This window comes from Mustelus asterias, chromosome 10 (genome assembly GCF_964213995.1).
Source record: "Mustelus asterias chromosome 10, sMusAst1.hap1.1, whole genome shotgun sequence".
NCBI classification, from domain to species: domain Eukaryota; kingdom Metazoa; phylum Chordata; class Chondrichthyes; order Carcharhiniformes; family Triakidae; genus Mustelus; species Mustelus asterias.
The window spans coordinates 95,243,571-95,266,299 of NC_135810.1; the positions used below are offsets into that span (position 1 = coordinate 95,243,571).

Consider the following 22,729-nt stretch of genomic DNA (forward strand, 5'->3'; position numbering starts at 1 on the left):
CGTTGCCATCTTTTCTTCTAGTTTATTTCTTTAAATTGGTTATCAAGTTGCTAATTGATGTGACTTACGATTGTCCTAAGTATTCAATACAGTTCTGGATATCATGGGTTCATTTAAAACTTAAATGGCCCACTTTTGTTTTTTAATGTTGATTACCACCAGAATCACTGGACATTGAGTTGCAACAGGCTAAAACTTGTTATAACCAACCCTCCACCCCCAGGACAGGCAGACTCTGATGTAGGCTGGAAGTACAGCAAAATGATAGGACTGCACTGGTCAGTACCACGGGTGCACCTTTGTCCTGAAAATGCTCTCCAATCCTGTAAGCTTGGAATATTTAAGTTATGATGCAAGAATGGGGGAATTTATTCTGGTTTTATCTGTTTAAAAAAAAAAGTCAATTGAAATCACTTTTGTAACAACACTGCAAATAGAGAAAGGCAATTTAAGTACCATTTTAGCAAGCAGTTCTGGAAATGCTCGTATCAGGGTGAATGTGAAGGGATGGGGCGCAGGGCAGCATGGGGTAGTTTACAAAAACATCAAGTTTGCATTGGTATTTTTCTTACTAAAAAGTTTTTTTTTAAATTAGTGTCACAAGTAGGCTTACATCAACACTGCAATGAAAATCCCCTAGTGGCCACATTCCGGCACCTGTTCGGCGCACACACTGAGGGAGAAATTAACATGGCCAATGCATCTAACCAGCACATTTTTCTGCTTGTGGGAGGAAACCAGAGCACCTGGAGGAAACCCACGCAGACGTGGGGAGAACGTGCAGACTCTGCACAGACAGTGACTCAAACCAGGAATCAAACCCAGGTCCCTGGCGCTGTGAGGCAGCAGTGCTCACCACTGTCCCACCATGCTCCTAGTCTAATCCTCATTTCCTGCTTGCTTCCCATAACTTATGTTCTCTTTTTGAAACAACCATCACATTTTAAAATAATTTAAGCATTGTTTGAACAATATTTTGTAGTGGAGAACTTCAGTCTAATAGCATGTCAAGAAAGATTATTGCAGTCTGGAAACTTTTTAGAAATTGATTTAGAGTCTTACGTGAAACTTTTTAAAAATGGTTCTGATTAGAACATTATAAAGTGATTAGGTATTTATTGATAGAGACTTTGTGCAGGGTTTGCAACTCTAGGCTGTCTTGGAGCAGCCATCCCAGCTACTCCTGTCTTTACATGCTTACTACATGGCTTCCAGATGTATTCTGCCCAGAGAGAAGACTCCACCCTATGGGTGATTACTCACCCTGTTCCCATTAGTCCTTCAAGTCAGGGGACCCTCTACTGCTGTACTGTCTTAAAGAGACAAACATCACAATAACACTTTGCATGCAGGAATGAATGCTGCAATATCTGAAGTGCCATTGGGATGAGATGTTAAACCAAGTTCATCTGTCCTTTTCCAAGTATGTGAAAGATCCCATAGCTTTTTAGGAATGAAGGGGAGGTTGCCTTGGTGACCTGGGCAATATTTATCCCGAGGCAGCATCACCAAAGCAGATCATGTCATTTATTTCAATGCTGTTTGTGGCCCATTGCTTTGTGCAAAATGCCTGTCACATTTCCTACATTGTAGCAGCAACTATATTTCAAAAGTATCATTGATTGGAAAGCATTTTGGAATGCCTTGAGGTTGTGAAACGTGCCATAAATGCAAGTCATACCTTCAATGTTCATACCATGGTTTCTTCTCTTTGCTCTTTTTTCAGGAGGTAGTTTTGGGTGGTATGATAGGAAAAGGAGCCACCACTGATAGCTGACTGTATTTAGGTAGGTGTTGCAGGAAAAAATATGGCCAATGATCCACTTCTCATCTCCTAGTCATTTGTCCTTTCTGGATCAAATTCTTTATTTTTCACTTTCCCACTAACCCCTCCACACCACTCCTTCCTCATCTATTAAAATATCTACTCAACCCCTTTATTCTCCCTTCTTGTTTTACTATCACCCCCTTTGCCTTATCCCTCCTTTTTTCCAAGTGTTCCTGTCCTATTGTTATCCAGCTGATGATAGATTTATCATAAAAATTAAAAGTTGTAGTTTGCCAAGCAGTATTTTGCTATGCTGTATTTATGCCATTGTGTAGAGTAACAAATTGTGCCTCTGAAAAGCTCATTAAGTAGCATTTCAGTATACATGTAAACAGCAAGAAAATCTTCCGTGTGAACACTAGCAAAGCAAGAAACTCTTATATGATGTAATCTTTATTAGTGCATTTCATAATGAAGAAAAAATAAACCTTTTGTACAAGAAATAATGAAAATTTTAACCACAAATATTTTAAATGCATCAGAATTTCACACTCTAAACATTAGATAAACATATTTACAGACAACAAAAATCCAACAAATATGAGGTAAAAATATGAGGTATAAATAGTTACATCCTTAAATAAAATTCCTGGTCATACTGAATCCCAATCAGAGACATAATACTATGTTGAAAATATGGTCCAAGTATAACCATTTGACTCATGCACATATAAAGTGACTACACGCATCAAGGATATGACTGGCGATTAAGTATGTGGCACTGACATAGCAATTTTTCACTATTGTTTACGAGTAATTGCACCTCGTACATTGCATATGAAAATAATACTGTGAAAATTATAATGTGCTTTAAACATGCCTGCCCAGTATAATAGTTGAGTATAATGAAGACTGTATTCTCTGCAGAAAAGTCTTAACAAGTTTCCAGTAAAAATTCCTGTTTTATTTTTGCTAATTTTGAGCAATAAATTACTGAAATGCACAATTGCTTTTTAAATATATATTTGCATGTTGGCAGGAGGAGGTTCCAAAGACGTGGCGAAACAATCTGCTCTATCTATACATGCACATTATTTTCAACTCTGTTGATTTTCTTAACTATTTCCATTACGGGTATAGTCAAGCTACAACTGTGTCAAAGCAAATCTGACCTCACCAAGAGGTCATTGTAAAATTGGCTTCATTGTGCAAACACCCAGCTCGCAATAGCAAAATAGACCTAAAATTCTGTGGCAAGATTTGGAATCCAAGAGCCAGGAATATCAGCTAGGCATCACAGCTGAATGTTAAAGGTTTAAAATATAGTTACAGAATATATATATATTTATACTTCTTATATATCTTTATTATCTACATATATATAATAAAAATGCAAGATGCTTCTCAGAAGCATTTATTCCTTGGACTGTGCAAAGCACAGGTTAAAATTATCTGTAGATTTATGGATTGCAGCTTTTGTATATGTGGCCCAACATAATTATCTGGACTCTGTTCACTGAGTATACGTGGATAAATTAATAAAAATGTTGAAACAGTGACTTTCTGAACAGCTCTAGGTGCACGATCTAATGCAAATCGATCCAGCAATGAGCAAAGGACTGCAATATTATACAAGCCTGCTGTGGATGATGCAGGTCAACACTACTGTATCCGCAACCTAGAGGAACACATTAGTGTCATGTGACCTTTAAGCAGAGATATCACTCACCACAAGAATTTTCTAACTATCTTTGCTAGCAAGGAAGCTATTCACCATTAGTGAACCATTTGACCGCCCTTCTGCCCATTTATATTTCTGCCTCGAGCAATCAGCCTTCCCATTCCCTCAATAAATGCACCCCTTCCAATACAGGCTCTTCTCCGCTTTAGATTTTGGTTTCAGGACCTTCTGCGATTATAGGTTGAAATGAGTTTCTGATTCTCCCAGCATCTGCTGCACAGAGGTACCCAAAGGCTTTGTTGTACCATTCTGGAGTGCGACCCCTGAGGACAGGAACACAAGAATTTGGATATTAGTGCGACGCATTCCCAGAGATTCAGGCAAACAGCTGCAAATATCTGAGAATAAAACAGTACCAGCCTGCAGTTACTTTCTGAATTAACAGCATCGGCACCCAGCCATGTCGACAGAGCACAAATAACTAATACATTTACGCAGCAGGATACCTCCATCAGCTTAAGGGAAAACAACAATTTAATTTTCAAAAGATTTGTGCCTTTTTTTTTTAAAACCACAATAATATCTGCGCTGTTTAACATGCCACTGAGAAAGCACAAGGCTTGAATAAAGAAAATAAAAATTGAAAATGCACAAATCTATCTGTACATAATAAAGAATGACAGATTCACATCTTGGGTATATTTCACCCCCAAGTTCGATTGAGTATGACCTGAAATGTTGACCTATTTTCTTCTATCAGGTGTTGATTCACTGGGTGTATGTTACCAGAAATCTCAGTTTAGTTGACTTAGACAGCAATGCTACATTCGATAATAGATGGTTGACGGTTACAAAGCAGTAATTCAACTGGGCAGAACAATGACATCATTAATCAGCAGAGGGAGGTTTGAGCAGTTTACGAATATCAGCAGAATTTCAAAACTGAATTAATGCTTTGAAACTCACTGCCTGATGTGTTTTCTTGCATTCCTGAATGAACAGGAATGTGATGGAGATGAAACCCTGATAAAATGACAGTGAGGTTGGATCTAGTATGACTTGTATCAGATTTGACATATACTTCTCATTTTCTTTATTATAGTGGCATTTATGGCTCAGTTGGTTGCACTCTCCTCTGGTTCAAGTCCCACTCTAGGCTGACATGCCAGTGCAGTACTGAAGGAATGCCACACTGCTGCAGCTGCATCTTTCAAAGTCTCTTGGTGTTTAAAGTTTATTTATTAGTGTCACAAGTAGACTTACATTAACACTGCAATGAAGTTGCTGTGAAAATTCCCTAGTTGCCACACTCTGGCGCCTGTTTGGGTACACTGAGGGAGAATTTAGCATGGCCGATGCACCTAACCAGCACGTCTTTCGGACTGTGGGAGGAAACCCACACAGACACTGGGAGAATGTGCAGACTCTGCATGTAAAAAATCTCAGAGCACTATTTTGAATAAGAGCTTCTTTTGGCCAAAGACAGTCTGATTAAGAGGACCATAAATATCTTTTGCCAATAAGTTCTCAACCTTAAAAAAGATGGGACTGTTGAGGAGGTCAGGTATGTTTTCCCTCACCACCTGCTGCAAACCCAGTTGAGCAGCTATGTCCTTTAAGACTTGGCCAGCTCAGTTGGTAGCAGTGCGACTGAGCCACTCTTGGTGACGGACATTGAAATACTCCATCCAGAGTACATTCTGCGCCTCTACCATCCTCAGTATTTCCTCAAGTGGCATCCAGCAGTGCAGGGGGGAACGGTACGTGGTAATCAGCAGGTGGTTTCCTTGCCCATGTTTGACCTGATGCCATGACATTTCCTGGGGTCCAGAGTCGGTGTTGAGGATTCCCAGAGCAATTTCCTCCCTCATCAGCCCCACTCTTACTTTTTCTTTTCTATTTATATACTTAGACAAATTTTGGGTTCCCCTTTTATATTAGCTACTAGTCTTTTCACATGATCTCTCTTTGCTTCTCATTTGCTTTTTTACTCGTCTTCTGAACCTTTTAGTCAGCCTGGTTCATGGTTGTATTGTCCACCTGACAGTTGTAATAAGCACACTTTTTCTTCTTAATCTCTACCCCTTGTGTCATCCAGGGAATTCTGGATTTGTTTACCCCGTTTTTCCCCTCTATGGAAATATACCCTATCTGTACCTAATCGCATCTCTAAAGACAGTCCATTGTTCAAATATTATTTTGCCCACCAACTGATCCGTTAGATGCATTTTCACCGCATAGAAGTTGGTTTTCCTCCAGTTAATTATTTGTACACTGGATTGTTCTTTGTCCTTTTCCATAACCAACCTAGTCATTATGATACAATGATCACTATTCCTCCATGCTCACCCCATTCCTGAGAACTGGTCTGGCAGTGCCCCCTTTATTCCTGGACTGGCAGCATATTATATAGGACATTATCCTCAAAACACTATAGAACCCTTGCCCCTCTGCCCTTTGTTCTACTGTCTCAGTCTATATTTGAGTATTTAAAGTCCCACATGATAACTACTCCATAATACTGGCACTTCTGTGTAATTTCCTTGCAAATTTGTTCCTCTACATCTTTCCCACTAGATGGTGACCTACAGACCACACTGACATATTTTTGTTTCTTAGCTTTAGCCGAACAGACTTGATCATTGACCTATCTGGAAAATTCTTCCTTGCCAGCACTGCAATGTTTCCCTTAAAATCAATTAGGGGTGATCTTAGAGGTCTATAAAATAACGAGGGGCATAAATCAGCTAGATAGTCAATATCTTTTCCCAAAGATAGTGCAGTCTAAAATTAGAGGGCATAGGTTTACGGTGAGAGGGGAGAGATACAAAAGGGTCCAGTGGGTGGGGAGTGTCTGGAACAAGCTGCCAGAGGTAGTAGTAGAGACTGGTACAATTTTGTCTTTTAAAAAGCATTTAGACAGTTACATGGGCAAGATGGGTACAGAGGGGTATGGGCCAAATGTGGGCAATTGGGACCAGTTAAAAAAAGGAGCAGCATGGACAAGTTGGGTTGAAGGGCCTGTTTCCATGCCGTACAGCTTTATGACTCTAATGCAGCCACCCTTTCCCCTTTCCTTCATTTCCTATCTTTTATTAACACGTGGGGGCGATTCTCCCAAAACAAATTAAGTGCCGAATTCACAAAAACTGGAGAAAATCACGCTGGTTTTTTCAGCAGGATTTTCAAAATGAATCTCCCACACTCAGTGAACTGCTGAGTGCACCAGCATAAATAACTAAAAAGCTGTGGGCGGGGCCTACTCCTGCCTGGGAGGCTGGCAGCATAGCACTAAGCCAGCCACTGCACACGTGCCGATCTGTCAGCACCGAGATTGGCACATGCGCATTGGCCCATCTGCCGCCTTCCAGATCACTGGCTCAATTGCTGACGAGCCCCGCGACCCCCCCCGCCCACCCCAAAGCCCGAACACTGCCCCCCAACATGTCCGGGTCCAACCCAACCCTCCCGCCTGGATATCCTGCCGCACATCCCCCCCCCCCTCCCTCCCCCCACCCGATCCTCTTCCCCTCCCCCCTCCTCTCCTGCAGTGCTGACCCACCCCTTGCAACCCCGACCTCCTCAGTAGGCTGCTCCCTCCAATGGCGAGCCCCAATTGCTGGCCTCCCTCTCTCCCCCTTTTTTGAATGACCTGAAAGCATGGACAGCTTATCGTTCCCCACTACTTTCTCCATGACTAAGCCTCAGCCAACTAAAGTTGGCTTCAAACCAATTGGCACCCATTTTCTCCTGTTGTATAAACTGTACAGTGTTTGAAATTTGGTACTCTTGCATTTGTCCTGATGAGTGCGCAATGCAAAACTTGGGCAAAACGTCTCTCTTTTCAGCAATATTCAAATGCTTATTTTCATCTATTTCTGAGAGAGATTGGGACATTCTTCAAGAACAAAGCTGTCCTCGAAGACTTTTCTCCTCTTTCGTTTCTAGAAGCGGATATTAAAATTGTAAAAAGCTGATTAACAGAAGAGTTCCACAAGTACAACAGCTCATTTACCTCAGATCAGCTCTGCTTATGTGGGTCATCCTGGATTTCCCAGAACCACATGGTTCAATCAGACACTGACTGTCAATGACCATGGCTCGGACTCCACCCACCAGAGGTGCATCATCGTGTTCAATGGAAATGGCCACTAATGCACATGTTCCCTTTGGTAAATCTGTTCTCCATGTTCTGAAAGCGACAGAGACAAAAACAGTTATTTTATCTTGAGTTTACAAGAGAAAAGTAGAAAGAATATTCATAGCACAGTGTCCAATAGGTATAGAACTTCGTCAACATCAGTGAAACTCATGGTGATCACAAAAGGAACAACTTAATCAATTACATGGAAAGTAAATCTTAACACTCGGCTTGGGTCACTGTCTGTGTGGAGTTTGCACATTCTCCCAGTGTCTGCGTGGGTTTCCTCCCACACTCCAAAGTTGGCCATGCATTAGCCCCTTAGTTTCTCGGGATAAGTAGGTTAGAGGGATTGGTGGGGTAAATATGTGGGGTTACAGGGATAGGGCCGAGGTGGGATTGTTGTCGGTGCAAACTCGATGGACCAAATGGCCTCCTGCACCGCAGGGATTCTATCAATGTGAGACTCAAGAAAAATCACAAATGTTTTATTTTAAATTAATATTCAATGGAATAATGTATCAATAACACAAGTTTGTCAGAATCACAATGCTGTGGTACATTTCATACACCAATACATGACCGTGATGTAATTCAGAAACAAACCAATTCTCCTGTAGATTGCCAATGCAAATTAAATCATGGAATTCTAATGACTGATGGTGATGCAAACATTCCATATTATTGGATCATTTGCATTTAGGGAACTTGGGCCACATTTAATCCTTGCTGAATGCATGACGCAAACTTTACAAATCTGCGCTGTGTGACCAGCTGAAAATTTTCATGGTGTCGGACTAATTGGTTTATAATCCCCTGCTTTCTCACCTTCCTTAAATAGCAGAATAGTACATGCAATTTTACAAATTAAAGGAATATAGGTAGGATATTATAACAAATACAGGCATTGGCAATGTTCTCACCTACTTTCCTTCAAATCTTGCAAAAATCATCTGTGTTTTGGGAATTTGTCACTTTATGACTCTTACTTTTTGACTCCATACCCTGGGGAGGATGTACTGAAAGGTATAGTGTTGACCTACCAGAATAATATCTAGACTCCAAGGGTTAAGTTACAAGGACAGACTAGGGTTCCCTGTAATTTAGATGATTAAGGGGTGGTTTGATCAAATTTAAGGTATTAAGGGAAACAATTAGAGTAAATAAATAGAAAGTAGAGAACTGGGGGACATAGCTTAAAAATAGAGACAGACCTTTCAGGAGCAAAAATTAGGACAGACACATATTTGTATCTACTTTGTTTGCTAAAATTTATTTTTCTACATCTTCTGCACACAACTTGCAATAAGCACTAAAACACTGGGCATTTTATTAAAAAAAATGCCTGAAGTTAACATGAACCACAAGGACTGCCGGCAGAAAAACAGCAACTCCTTCCCGCATAACAAAATCCTCACTCCCACCAAATTCCCAACTTTTACACTCCGTACATCACCGTTTGCTTTTATCCTGTGTGTTGAGTGGCACCCAAGTTACAAGTGCTCACTAAACTTCCCCTTCACAGTAATTGGTCCTTGCTCAGGCAATCACTTACAAGCAGTTTCTTTCCGTTTTTAACAATTTAAAATTAACTTAGAACTTTAAACTAAATTTAAGATCTGCTCACTCATCTTTTATTGGAGAATTCCCACTCTCACCAAATTCCCAACCTTTACACACTTTTCACGACTAGTCTCGTCTCATTTCCAAACACCATTATAAACAGGGGAAGGGTGGGATCAGGGTATTGAATATGATCAGCCATGATCATAATGAATGGCGGAGCAGGCTCGAAGGGCCAAATGGCCTACTCCTGCTTCTATTTTCTATGTTATTATCTGGTATATGGTGTATTCTATATTCAAGACTCACCTTAGGGTGACAAAGTCCCTGCTGGGGTGAGGGGCCATGCTGTTCAAGACATATTGGAAAATTTCAGTCTGCTTATCCAGTGATTCTATGATTTTCCACTGCAGTAGATCATCGTCCCACAGGTGGCGCTCTCGTAGTACCCGATTTAGAACAACAGAAGGTGGTGCCTCAACTTCAACGGACACCTTCCACAATCGAAGAGGATGACCATCACCAACCTACAAGAAAACAGCGGCTTTCGTCATTGGAAGCAGAACGTGGAAAAGCAGGAAATGTCATTTATTCATAGGTGACCGGAAAGGTTCATAATTAGCAGGTATTGAGTTAATTGTGGATTTGTGGTTAGCACCCCCCACCTCAAGAGTCAGATGGTTGCGTTCAAACCCCATTCTGGAGACCAGAGCATGAAAACGAGGCTGACATGCAGTATTGAAGAAGTGTTGTGCCGGAAGGAGTGACAATTTTCAGAGGAGATGTAAAAGATCCCTGGCACTTTTAGAGGAGAGGGGGGATTCTCCTGATGTTCTTCCATGTTTATTCCTCAGAAGGTACCACTAAAAGAGATTATCTGATCGTCTCGTAACTAGAGATGTAGGTAAAGGAGAGGCAATAGATACATTGTATTTCAAATATCATTCACCAAGACACAGGAGGCTTCTAGAAGTGGGGAAAGTACATCAGCCTGGACTGAAGATTGGTTAATGGACAGAAAAGAGTAGGAATTTGGTTTGGCAGGCTGTAACTGGTGGATTGGATCAGTGCTTGGACCTTAGCTAATTATAGGCGAGATTAATGACTTGGGTGATGGGTTTGTTGAGTGTAATCTATTCAACTTTGCTGATAATACAAAGTTAGGAGGGAAAGTAAGCTGAAAGGAGGATGCAAAGAGGCTCTTGATGCATAAACAGGCTGAGTGGACGGACAAAAATATGGCATTTGGAATATAACGTGAAGAGTCGTGAAATTATACGCTTCGGTTGGGAAAACAGAAAGCAGGTTTTTTATTTTTAAATGATGAGACAGCACAATATTGATAATCAGAGGGGCCTGGGTGTCCTTGTACATAAAGCACAAAGTTAACATGCAGGTGCAGCAAGAAATTAGGAAAGCAAATACAAAGTAAGCATTTATTACAAAGCCATTGGAACACAAGTGTAAAGAGAACCGATCCTTGGCGCAACAGGATTGTTCTACGAGGAGAAATTAAATAGACTAGGCCTATATCCTTTGAAATTTAAAAAACTGAGGCATTATTCAAACGGAATATTCTTAAGCAGATTGACAGGATATCTCCCCGGGTAGGAAATGTACAAGCAAAAGGGTCACAATCGCAGGGTAAGGGTTGTCCATTTAAGTTTTAAAGTTTAAAGCTCTAAAGTAGAACAGAGATAAACAGAAAAGGGTTGTGAATCTTGGAATTTTGTAATCAGAGAGCCGTGAATGCTTAGTCATCAAGTGCATTCAAGACAGAAATCAATATATTTTTGGATACTAAGGGAATCAAGTGTTATGGGGATAAGTGCAAGGTAGTGGTGTTGAGGTACAAAATCAGCATTTTAGTCAACGACTGAGTATGCTTGAAGGGCCGAAAGGCCACTAATACTCCTACTCATCATCATACTGCTGTTCATGGGATAATTTAGTTACTGTATTTCATACAACATGAATATGCTTCAAAAGTAATTCAGTAGCTTTAAAGCGGTTTGGGACAACCTAAGATTGTATAGGGTGCTATATAAATGTCTCTTTCAAGAGACAATACCACCAAATATGGCTTCACCACAAGTCTGTCAGCAATATTTGCATTGATTCTACGTATCTCAATAAAACAAAATCATAAACTAGAACACCTCATGAATCATATCGGTGAAATAAAAATGGTAGAAGTATCTGAAAGATCAATGGACTTTGGTAAAGAGAAAACAGACATTATGACATTTCCACTATTGAAGGGAATACACCCAAAACATTATACTCTGCCCTTCCCTTTGACAGATGCTAATCAATCTGTTTGTACTTCCAGTAATTTCTATTTCTCTTTGTGGTAAAATGTAGTTGATAATGATGAATGTGTTTTAGGACGTCAGGAGGAAGCTGTTATGACAATTTCTGAACTGTTATTTCAAAATATATACTAGATCGTAACTTGGTCGTCGCACCCAGATAGCGAGTAACAGCAACTTCAAGCAAAATGGACAGTGGCCAAGCACTGGGAAATTGACAGTGTAACTGAATGCCTGCACTCCACCAGCATTAGTAAAAAACCATTCTGCCTCTTTCACAGTTTCGAAGAGGAGTCTGCACCCAAACCATTGTTTTCTGCTATCTACACTGACTTATTGTTTGTTTCCAGTGTTTTCTGCATTTTGCTTACCATCATTAGTCAGGTTGTTTCTGGTGTAAATGGCACGTCTAAGTTGAAAACTAATTTGTACAGCATCTCTTACACTTTCTAAGTTACTATGCTGCTATTGTGTTAGATTTCCCTGTATAACTGATCGCTGTTCAGGACAGAAAGGCAATCCGCTTGCAGGCCTTTTTATTTGGCTGTTCGGAGGTGTGAGAGAGCAATGCAGTTTTGTGGCAGCTTCTCTTCACAATAGAAGTGGCTTTTTCTTCACACCATCTCCTTCTAGGAGTGCCTGACAGAAATTGGTTCTCCTACAAAGAATCATTGGACTGGATGGTGTAAGCCCACACATTACCAATCCATTCAGTGACAATGTGATCTATGCCACCAAAGCATTTAGACATTTTTGCATTTTATTTGCACTTGCAGCTGCTGCTGAAAGTTTCATTCTTAATTTTTTTGATGAACCGTTATTCCAGTAGGCGGTGCAAAACACAACCATGTGCACAGAATAAGACAACAATAAATTGCTAATGAATATTTAGATACAATTTAAACTAGTTCTGTATTTTTGAGTGTTTAAATAATGTTGCCCCAAAAAGAGTACATAGTTATTTTTCAATCGTTAAAATATTAAAATGAAGCATAAGTACTTGTGCACAAATGTACCTTTCTGTAAGAAAGTTCAGTGTTATCAGGGCAGGGACACGAAACCCAGCCCTTAAATTTCTCCTTGGCTTCTTTCTGGAGATTCTGGATCAGGTTCTCCAGGTAGGTTTGGTAATTTGCCCCCTCATCTTCCAGCTGCTTTCCAAGTTCCTCCAGCATCAGTGGATGGGCATCAGATTCAATGTAAGAGTTCCGAGATTGCATCATCATATCTTGAGGAATCTGTTTTTGAAGCAAATTGATAATTGGGTAAAGGCAAGTCACAGATAATTTCTTTTGCATCCAGCAGGACATCATAATGAGTTCACTCCAACAGTCCAGCACATTACTGTGATCCAACTGTGTCCCTCGTCTCTAAAGTAATAGTCCCAGTTTTTCAACTTTTATGCAACTTTAAAAAAAGAAGTGACGTGCTACCTCATGTGTCTACCTGTCACCTTTAGCCAATTTAAGTATTTTACTACCATCTCATAGCAGCTTCCTTGGTCCTCTTTACTTTGCTTCCTATTTTATTGTCTGCAAACTTAGCCCTATTATCTAAATTATTGATACACAAAGTGAACACAAGCGGCTGGATCTTTTCTCAGCTTTCTTCTTCATCTTTACATTCCCTTTGTCCAATTACAACCCCCCGCCCCCCCCTCAAAGTATAAATCTCTTTTGATTTTCTTTGCTCTTAGCTCTGACGAAGGGTCATCCAACTTCGAAACTTTGGCTCTATTCTCTCTCCAGGCCTGCTGAGATTTTCCAGCATTTTCTGTTTCAGTTTCCAACATCTGCAGTATTTTGCTTTCATCTTGCTGGCAGCAAAGCTGACTGAGCACTCTAAGAGACAGCCTCTTAATTGGCTGCCATTGTGTTCACTGTCCCATCCAGCCCCAATCACAGGATTGGCAGATCTGGAGCCTCAGCAGGCCCCAAGGTAGGCAGGCTAAGGACTGCAAGGGTGTCCACATGGAAGCGCCACTGCTGGCCTGCACAGCATCGAATCTATAGAATCCCTACAATGCAGAAGGAGGCCATTTGGCCCATTGAGTCTCTACCAAACAATCCCACCCAGGCCCTATCCCCTTGATCCCACGTATTTACCATGCTAGTTCCCCTGACACTAAAGGGCAATTTAGCATAGCCAATCAACCTAACCTACACATCTTTTGACAGTGGGAGGAAACCTACGCAGACACGGGGAGAATGTGCAAACTCCACACAGACAGTGACCCAAGACCCGAATTGAACCCAAGTCCCTAGCGCTGTGAGGCAGCAGTGCTAACCACTGTGCCACCATGCTGCCCTGAAGTGAAGTGATAAACAGTCTCCAGGCCAAGGTGGCTTCAGATGGTCACTTGCTGGCTTCTGGAAGTTTGAGCAGTTTGAAAGCAAACAAAAGCCAACATCTCAAATGCCCTGGAATTAAACACTCTTTGCATCATAACAATTCCAGCCAAGCCAACACAACAGCTCAGCAGGCGAGCTCTCTGCCCCACCAGCAATGAAAAAAAAAGGCAGTTGTTTGCAACTCCTAATAATTTCCAATCTGGTGCTAATGGCTTAAGCATTACCTATTTCATAACACAATTGTAATGAATATTTGATAACATATTATACTTTATCATTTTAAAATGGATTCTGATGGTCACGCAATAGTGATACAGCAATTAGCAAATGATGCTCTCTAAATCCCCACAGATTTGTATTTCGTCAGTTTAGGTGTCCAACAGAAACTCACCTGGAAAATTTTGTTGCATTCTATGATCATCTGGGCCAGTCCCTGTGTTGCTGCCAGGTTCTCATTCAAATCTTTCTGATCAGGTTTTCCTGTTGCATATTTCCGATGCATTACCCTATTGCAATTAAACAGGAAAAAGCTGGTTAACTGTTAATATCAAACTAAGATGATTAGACACACACAAGCATGGCGTCACAGTGAAAGAGGAAGCTGTCTTTTACATTTCACCAGTTAAAATGCTTCCTGTTGTCCTGTCTGTTAGGTGAATTACTTAGACAGTCCTGATGAAAGGTCATCAAGTTGAAAAATCAACTGTTTCTTTCCTCAGATGCTGCCTGACCTGCTGAGGATTTCCAACATTTTCTGCTTTCACTACTTAGACTCTACTCCTGGTTTTCCCACTTACTCACTGGAGAATGATTCATGGGGTGGGATTTTACAGCCTTGCTCGGGCGAGATCGCAGATTCCCGCCCGAGGTCAACGGAGATTTGGTTGTCGGACCCTCGCCTGCGCTGATTCCGGAGCGAGCGAGGGGGTAGAGTTCCGGCCGTGGTATGAGGTATTGCTATAGTTCTGAACCTTCTCAAGGCACTGCTTTAAACCCTGGGCCACAACATAAATTAGAAATATTCTTAAAATAATTTGCAAAGTCCTCTTATAAATTCAGGGGTTGCTACTTCCAGCAGACTAATTTGCTCTGGTTGTGTGTTTTTCTCCAACTTGCTTACTCCTTGGACAATGGGGAATAACTGGGTAAAACTGCCCAGAAAATTAAAAACATGTTTAATTTACTTCTGACCTCCAAAAGTTAATTAAGTGAAAACGCCAGGATATTAATTCGCTGTCACAGCTTGGATGCATGTATCCACATACATTTGCTGTTTTACCCAGAGAATAAATATACTTAAGCTCATCAAACAATGTAATCAGTAATGAGGAAATTAAATTTTTAGTCAAATCTATCAGTGCTTGGTTATAAAGAAATGTTAGATCGCACTCGCATACAAAAGCAAACACCAAGAAATAAAATAATAGTTAGCCGAGTTTACTTGTAGGCTCTAAATTTAGGTTTATATTGATCAAAGACATATCAGATTTTTTAAAAATTTATGATTTTTGGGAACTGAATGATCCATAGTTATTATAAATCATTGTTAAAGCCAGTTTTTAAAAAAATACAATGACCAAATTATCTTGAGCTCTGCTAATTAATTTGTTGCGATGAGCTTCAACAAGACCAGCTCCAACAAATTTCACATTTCTATTTGAAAACATTATGCATTCTAATATGCCATGGTCCTTCCGCCTTTATCGACACTGATTAGAATGAAAATAATCGTAATCTTCTTTCAGAGGGTAGTGAATCTGCAGAATTATTTAGCTCAGAGAGCTGTGGAGGTCATCAAGTATGTTCAAGGCTGAGATAGGCAGATTTTTAAATTGGTAGGGGAAATCAAGGGTTACGGCGATGAGGCAGAAAAGTGGAGCTGAGGATATCAGATCAGTCATGATCTTGTTGAATGGGGGAGTAAACTTGATGGGTCGAATGGCCTACTGCTCTTGCATCTTATGGTCATTCAGACACAGTTTTTTTTTTAAATAAAAGGACAGAGCAGAGTTTTGTCACAACCTGCCTTTAATAAGTCCAGGAGTTATTTTCAGCAGTGGATAAAGGATGAAGAGAATGCAGCAAGTGCACTGGGGTGTTTTTGACCCCGCTCTGTATGCGGGAATGAATCCAGGTCCGTGGTGCTGTGAGGCAACAATGCTAACCACTGTGCCACTAATTCTAACCTGATCAAGCTTGGTTTTCTGATATGAAATAACATATAAATTCAGACATTCAAAAGCATTGACTCAGTACTATAACCATCAGCTATCAATATGAAATATAGATATGAAGTTAATGGTTTTAGTTTCAGATTCAAATTTTTCCTAACAGCCAGCGTTGGTAAGGCATTTTGAATTTCTACTCAGTAAATATTGTCAAAATGCCTGAATTCAGATTATACTAATACTACTGAGGAAGCAAGAGGCCTACCGAGGCGAGGAGGTCCCTTTCTTAAATAAATTCAGGTGGAAGAGGGAAGGTGCCAAACAGACAGCAAGGTTCATGGGAGTCATCTGGTTTTCTGTTACAGAAGTCACGTCACTAAGGAAACAAAGAAGGGTTTGCAGAACTTCACGGTTTTCATCCGACATCAGCATGCTGGCTGCTTGCACTGCCTGCAGGCGCTGCTCTTTGGGAACATCTGCATATCAGAGTACAACAGACAGTTAGAAAACAAATCAAGACAGTTATTCAATACTTTGATTGTTTTTCAAAATCATTGGCATTTAGTATACCGTTAAAGCCTGTATCTGAATTCAATTTTTTTATCAATGCAGACAGAGGTAATCCTGTGCATCAACCACTACCTCTGGTGATGGCTGTGTACCCATTCTCCCCTCTAGCATTCCCACCTTTAATAATGATCATGACGTACTCTTAAGCACATTCTTCAATTCTGGAGATCGCAGCTCAGGGAAGGGGCTCCGTTTACAAATTCCTATCTGATCAGTAATGATGAGGACGAGTGGATTTCCCTGGGTGGAAATGGAACAAATCCTTGCTACTGATGTGAAAATGTGCAGACCGTATCAGTGAAAGGAGGCAGCAACAGACCTGGATACAGGTCGCTTGATCAACCCTTTCAATGAAAAACTGATCACTGACCTTTAGCAGTAGAAACAGGATGTGTACTGACAAAATAAGTTACAAAATGCGAGGGGGCGGAACTCTAGTGATTGTTCCCGTCACTCAACCTATTGATTAATTTTGATTCTCGACCAATTTACCTTCTTCAATGAGCTCACCCCATTTCTGTCAATAATAATGGATAACTCGTGCAACACAGCAGTATGATTCCAAGGCTCACTCCACTCGCTGCTTCCCTCCTGTTTGCATCTCTTCCATTTCTTTATTCTAAATATAGGTATTTAATCATCATTTGCCTCTTCTAGTCACCAGGAATCCTTGTACTTCTTGTTTCTCCTCACAATGGAATACTTTAACAATAGTAATTAGTAACTAACTTTTTTGAGGCCTTTTAACTTATTGTTCTACGAGCTAAGGATGGGGGAGCTAGGTGAGCACAAAGGGGATAGAAGGTTATGCTGACCGAGTCAGACGAAGGAGTGGCAGGATGATAAACATAGACGAGGGCTAGTGTCGCTGAATGGTCTGTTGTGCCTTTTATATAATAATTCGATGAAATTAAAAAATTGAAAATCACGAGCTACTTCATGGGATGTCTGGCACATCAACACCTGCAATGATAAATCTACATAAACAATACATCTCACTCAACAGGTCTATAATAAATCCTTATAGGGATTATTTCAGTCTAGACATTCATTCTTCATTTGAACCAAAATAGAAGTGAAAGAAAATAGGTTTGTTCCAAATTCATTCAATTGTTCACTTTGTTCAAAGGAAGAGTTTGTAATTCAGCTTATGCACTATAATCACTAAGATTTTTTTAGTTTACCACTTTATGTTTTTGAGTTACTTTTTCTGATTTCATTTGATTCCAATGAATGAATGGGGATTGAGCATTAGTCTCAGGACAAAGTAGAAAAGCTCCAAAACGTCCATAATCAAAATTCACAATGGATAACATGATGCTTACATTGATAGATATGAAGGAAGGTTTCCCCTAGCTTGCTGCTCAGCAGAGGATCAGGGAGATCTCGAAAGAACTGCTTCAGCATATCAGCTACATCATACGCGCACTGGTCCTCATAACTGACATTATCTGGAGAAGCCTCGTTCATCTGTCGAAGAGCTTGAATTCGTGATTTGGCTCCAGACTTCCTAAACAGACCCACCTAGAAGAACATGGAAACATAAGAATGTAAAATAATCCATTAGCACAGCTGGTGCGCTGAAATTTTATTCGATTAACTGTTGTCTTAGAACTGATGGTTCTAAAGATAATACTTAAGCATCTGTAACCGCAGGCCACAGGATTAATTTCATGTTCACATGACAAATTATTGAACATCTCACATAATTTGTACTCAGTTACTCATTTAGTCTTCAGCACACAAATGTCCTTCTATTTTTTATAAAAAGGAACAGATGAAGACAATGGAGGTTAGCAAAAGTCAGGACAATGAACATGAAACAATATTTATTTCAAGATAATGCAGCTGAGCAGCTAGTCTAAACTCAGCAGTTTTTGGTCTCTAATATAGGATGCACCATGAGGACATGGTCCACAGCAATATGAGATTTCCACAATGTGCAATGCAGGCTGAATTTTTAAAAATTCTTTCACAGGATGTGGGTATCACTGGCTGGCCAACATTTATAGATCATCCCTAGTTGCCCGTGGGCAGTTAAGAATCAACCACATTGCTGTGGTTCTGGAGTCACATGTAGGCCAGACTAGGTAAGGACAGCAGATTTCCTTCCCTAAAGGACATTAGTGACCCAGGTGGGTTTTTCCGACAATCGACAATGATTTCATGGTCATCAGTAGATTTTTATTGAATTTAAATTTCACCATCTGCCGTGGGTGGGATTTGAACCCGGGTGCCCAGAAATTTACCCTGGGCCTCTGGATTGTCCAGCGACAATATCCCTACGCCATTACCTCCCCCAATTGTTGGTAACTTCAGAATTTTAGACCCAAGTGAACACTGGGTTGAACTTTGATCCAGGTGTGGAGGCACACCTCAGTGCGTGAATAGCCACGTTGATGGTTTTTTCCCCCTCCACGTTGTTGATCCCACAACATTTATTTCTCTAGTCAGGAAATACATACTGGTGCAGACTTTGGAAGCCCATTAAAAGCACACGAGGTTTGAGTGTTTGTGAATAAAATGGAAAGCCTGCAGAGGAATCAGGAACATTCTGAAAGGCAGGTGTAAAATGTTTTGACATCTTTAAAATGTCACAATTCGGCGCTGTATTGTAAGTGTGTTTTTAGTGCAGTGATTAATCATGGGGATCTGTGCTGCTTACAATGACCAGCATTGTGTAATTGTACTTTTCCAAATAGAGAAAGCACTGTAATGTATTCAAAAGTGTAAAAACAACATCCTCCGTTGTCATGTTTGTGTGCTCTGACTTAATTGGATGGGCAGATCTTAGAATCCCTACAGTGCGGAAGACGGCCATTCGGCCCATCGAGTCTGCACCGATAACAATCCCACCTAGGCTCTATCCCCATAACCCCACGTATTTACCTTGTTAACCCCCCTAGATACTAAGGGGCAATTTAGCATGGCCAATCCACCAAACCTGCACATCTTTGGACTGTGGGAGGAAACCCATGCAGACTCGAGGAAAACGTGCAAACTCCACACAGACAGTGACCCGAGGCCGGAACTGAACCCGGATTCCTGGTGCTGTGAGACAGCAGTGCTAACCACTGTGCCGCCCATAGATCTGGCTGTGTCGAAAAAATGCCTGCTTCTGATTGTAGTAAAAATGCTTTACATCTGCTTCCCTTCCAATGATTTATAGCCATTCTGTTTTAAAATGAATATCCAGAAACATAAGAGCAGGTGGTGGTCATTTGCTCCCTCGAGCCTGCTCCATCATCTGTTCTGATAGTTTTTGCGATGACAGCTGTTCCATTAGGAATGCTTGGCTGGGTTTTAAAACCTCAGCTCAGCAGGTGGTCTTATTGATCAATTAACCATTGAAGCTTTTACAAGTCTTTAATAACAGAATATGCCTTTGATGTGGTTTTTTATTGGTTTAGAAATCATATGGATACTTCCAGGATTGCAACTTTTAACTTCCTTGGGTTTTTTGGTTCACTATGAATGATAGCGAGTTTGAATTCTTAGATTTTGGGGGATTTATGGTTTTCCAATGATTTTAATATAATTCCCACTGCTATTGCATGGTTCCTGAGAACTGCACATAGTGTAAAATGGGTGAGTGGCTATGGAAGATACACGGGGAGCGTAGAGGTGACATGGGGAATGTAAGGGGGTGTGGGATGGTATCAATGAATGAAGGGGCAGAGGAAGTGGGTGGTTTGGAGGTGGGAGGGAAAGAGAGCATCGTGTGAGGATTAGTAGGCATTTAAATAGTGTTGTGATCTGGGCTGTTGTATTAAAAACCAAGCTGGGACTTCAACAATCCTGTCTCTGCACCAATGCTCCTTATATACACCATCATGGCTCACAAAATGCACTGAGAACTCAACCCCAAAAGACAAAAATCTCTCGTAAAGTTACACATGGGTAGGGTGTACAAGCCACAAAAGTGCACATGTTGGGTTTTCTTAGCCCAGACAGAAGGTTGGCCCACTAGATCAAATTTACTTGATAATACCAGTATTGTCCACTAATCTGGGCTGTTTGTAGGGAAAACCATATTTAATCATCATGAATAGCTAGACATATATCTGTTTGCTGATGACGGTACAGGTATCAATTAATGCACTTCCCATACCCAACAATGCCACATTCGCATTAGAAAAAACAATACCCATATTTACTTGTATATGTTGCCATTCAGCCAAAGTTTATATTAAATTAAGAAAATGGACAATAAATATTTCTCACTCTAATGAACTTGGCCTGTTAGGATGATGAAATTCTTGACAAATTGGCTGTTTCAATTCATACAAAATCTGCCATTTACATAAAAGCTATTAGACCAAATATAATTATTAATATTGGGGGGTGTAAATGTATCAATTAAAATGATATAAGCAATAAGATCTAGTCTGTTTCAATGTATTCATCCATGTACCTGGTCCAGACAGTGGCTCCTCAGATAGCGCATGGCTTGCTGAATGCTCTGAGGAAGAGGTTGTCCTGTTCTCTGTACATGAACTATCAAAGGTATTCCAAAAACATTCTTGTCTTTGTAGTCAGGAACTTTCATCCTCTTCATGAATTTTGGCACCGACCTGCAAGAAACCATGTCACATTACTTGCTGAAGGAGACATGATTGACTTAAGCACCAACATAACACTCACTTGGCCAACATGCACTGCATCCCTAGTGATTGTTCAACAAAGGCCCATAACTTCCAAGATTCAGTGGTTTGGATTTGGGATATTGCAAAGATACGCTTGGGAACCTGACCGCAAGGTTCCCAGGTGAGGCTTTCTTGGAATTACCTAGGAAGCGCAAACTTCCTACAGACAATTGTCCTGTGCTGGGAGCCATCCAAAAATCTGATTTAAATCGCAAACCCTGGATTGTTCTGACTGTGTTACATCAACAGTTACCCAGAAAAAGTTAAGAATTAAAAGGAATGGAAGTCAGCCAATCGCATTGAGGTCAAGTTTGTTGGGCCTGAGGGAACACTGACAAAATGCAGTTACCATAAGATATAGGAGCAGAATTAGGCCATTTGGCCCATCGAGTCTGCTCCGCCATTCAATCATGGCTGATATGATTCACATCCCCATTCTCTTGCCTTCTCTCTGCAATCCTTGTATTGAGCAAGAACCTATCTATCTCGGTCTTAAAGACTCTCAATGACCTGGCCTCCACAGCCCTCCGAGTTCCATAATTTCACCACCCTCTGGCTGAAGAAATTCTTCCTCCTCTCAGTTTTAAAGGATCGTCCCTCAACACTGAGGTAATACCCTCGAGTTCTGGTTTCTCCCACGAGTGGGAACATCTTCTCCACGTCCACTCTATCTGGGCCTCTCAATATTCTGTAAGTTTCAATTAGACCCCCCTCTCATCCTTCCAAATTCCATCGAGTATCGACTCAGACTCCTCGATCGCTCCTGATGAGAGAAACTTTTCATTCCTGGGATCATTCTTTTGAACCGCCTCTGGACCCTCTCCAAGGCCAGCACATCCTTCCTTAGGTATGGGGCCCAAAACTGCTCACAATATTCCAAATGGGGTCTGACCAGAGCCTTATACAGCCTCACCAGTACATCCATGCTCTTATATTCTAGCCCTCTCAACATGACTGCTAACATTGAATTTGCCTTTCTAACTGCCAACTGAACCTGCACGTTCACCTTGAGAGTCCTGAACCTGGACTCCGAGTCCCCTTGTGCTTCAGATTTCCAAAGCCTTTCCCCACTTAGAAAATAGTCTATGCCTCTATTCTTCAAAGAAGGGGCTTGGAGCTCCGAAAGCTTGTGTGGCTTTTGCTACCAAATAAACCTGTTGGACTTTAACCTGGTGTTGTTAAACTTCTTACTGTGTTTACCCCAGTCCAACGCCGGCATCTCCACATCTATTCTTCCTACCAAAGTGCATAACCTCACATTTTGCCACATTGTATTCCATCAGTGCAATAAAAAGGCACCTACCTCATGGATCCAGTCCTACTCACTTGCTTTTACTTACCAGAATTTGAGAGAGATAAAAGGGAGGCAAGATTTTAGAGGTGGTCCTAAATCCCGAGAGTGGGTTGGCCACCTGTCGCCCCATAAAACCACTAAACCTCTGTTGAAGTGGGTGAATAGTGATAGGTTAGGAGGATCGGGTTTGAGAATTTAAAATTTATACCTTCCCACCTGCCCGGAGATTTAAAAC

General features: G+C 40.9%; 1 protein-coding gene across 7 annotated transcripts in view; it reads right to left on the reverse strand.

Annotated features, from left to right (window-relative positions):
* Positions 1–2,258: 2,258 nt before the first annotated feature.
* Positions 2,259–22,729, reverse strand: part of stard13a (StAR related lipid transfer domain containing 13a) — a 577,401-nt gene continuing 556,930 nt past the window's right edge. For all 7 annotated transcript variants that reach the window (XM_078222235.1, XM_078222233.1, XM_078222234.1 and 4 more), the window contains 8 exons: positions 20,969–21,128; positions 17,880–18,078; positions 16,250–16,460; positions 14,208–14,322; positions 12,482–12,703; positions 9,463–9,680; positions 7,465–7,641; positions 2,259–3,772 (listed from right to left, as the gene is read on the reverse strand). In XM_078222235.1, the coding sequence (XP_078078361.1) occupies positions 3,655–3,772; positions 7,465–7,641; positions 9,463–9,680; positions 12,482–12,703; positions 14,208–14,322; positions 16,250–16,460; positions 17,880–18,078; positions 20,969–21,128 (1,420 nt within the window). In that variant the 3' untranslated portion in view covers positions 2,259–3,654. The remainder of the gene's footprint in view (positions 3,773–7,464; positions 7,642–9,462; positions 9,681–12,481; positions 12,704–14,207; positions 14,323–16,249; positions 16,461–17,879; positions 18,079–20,968; positions 21,129–22,729) is intronic.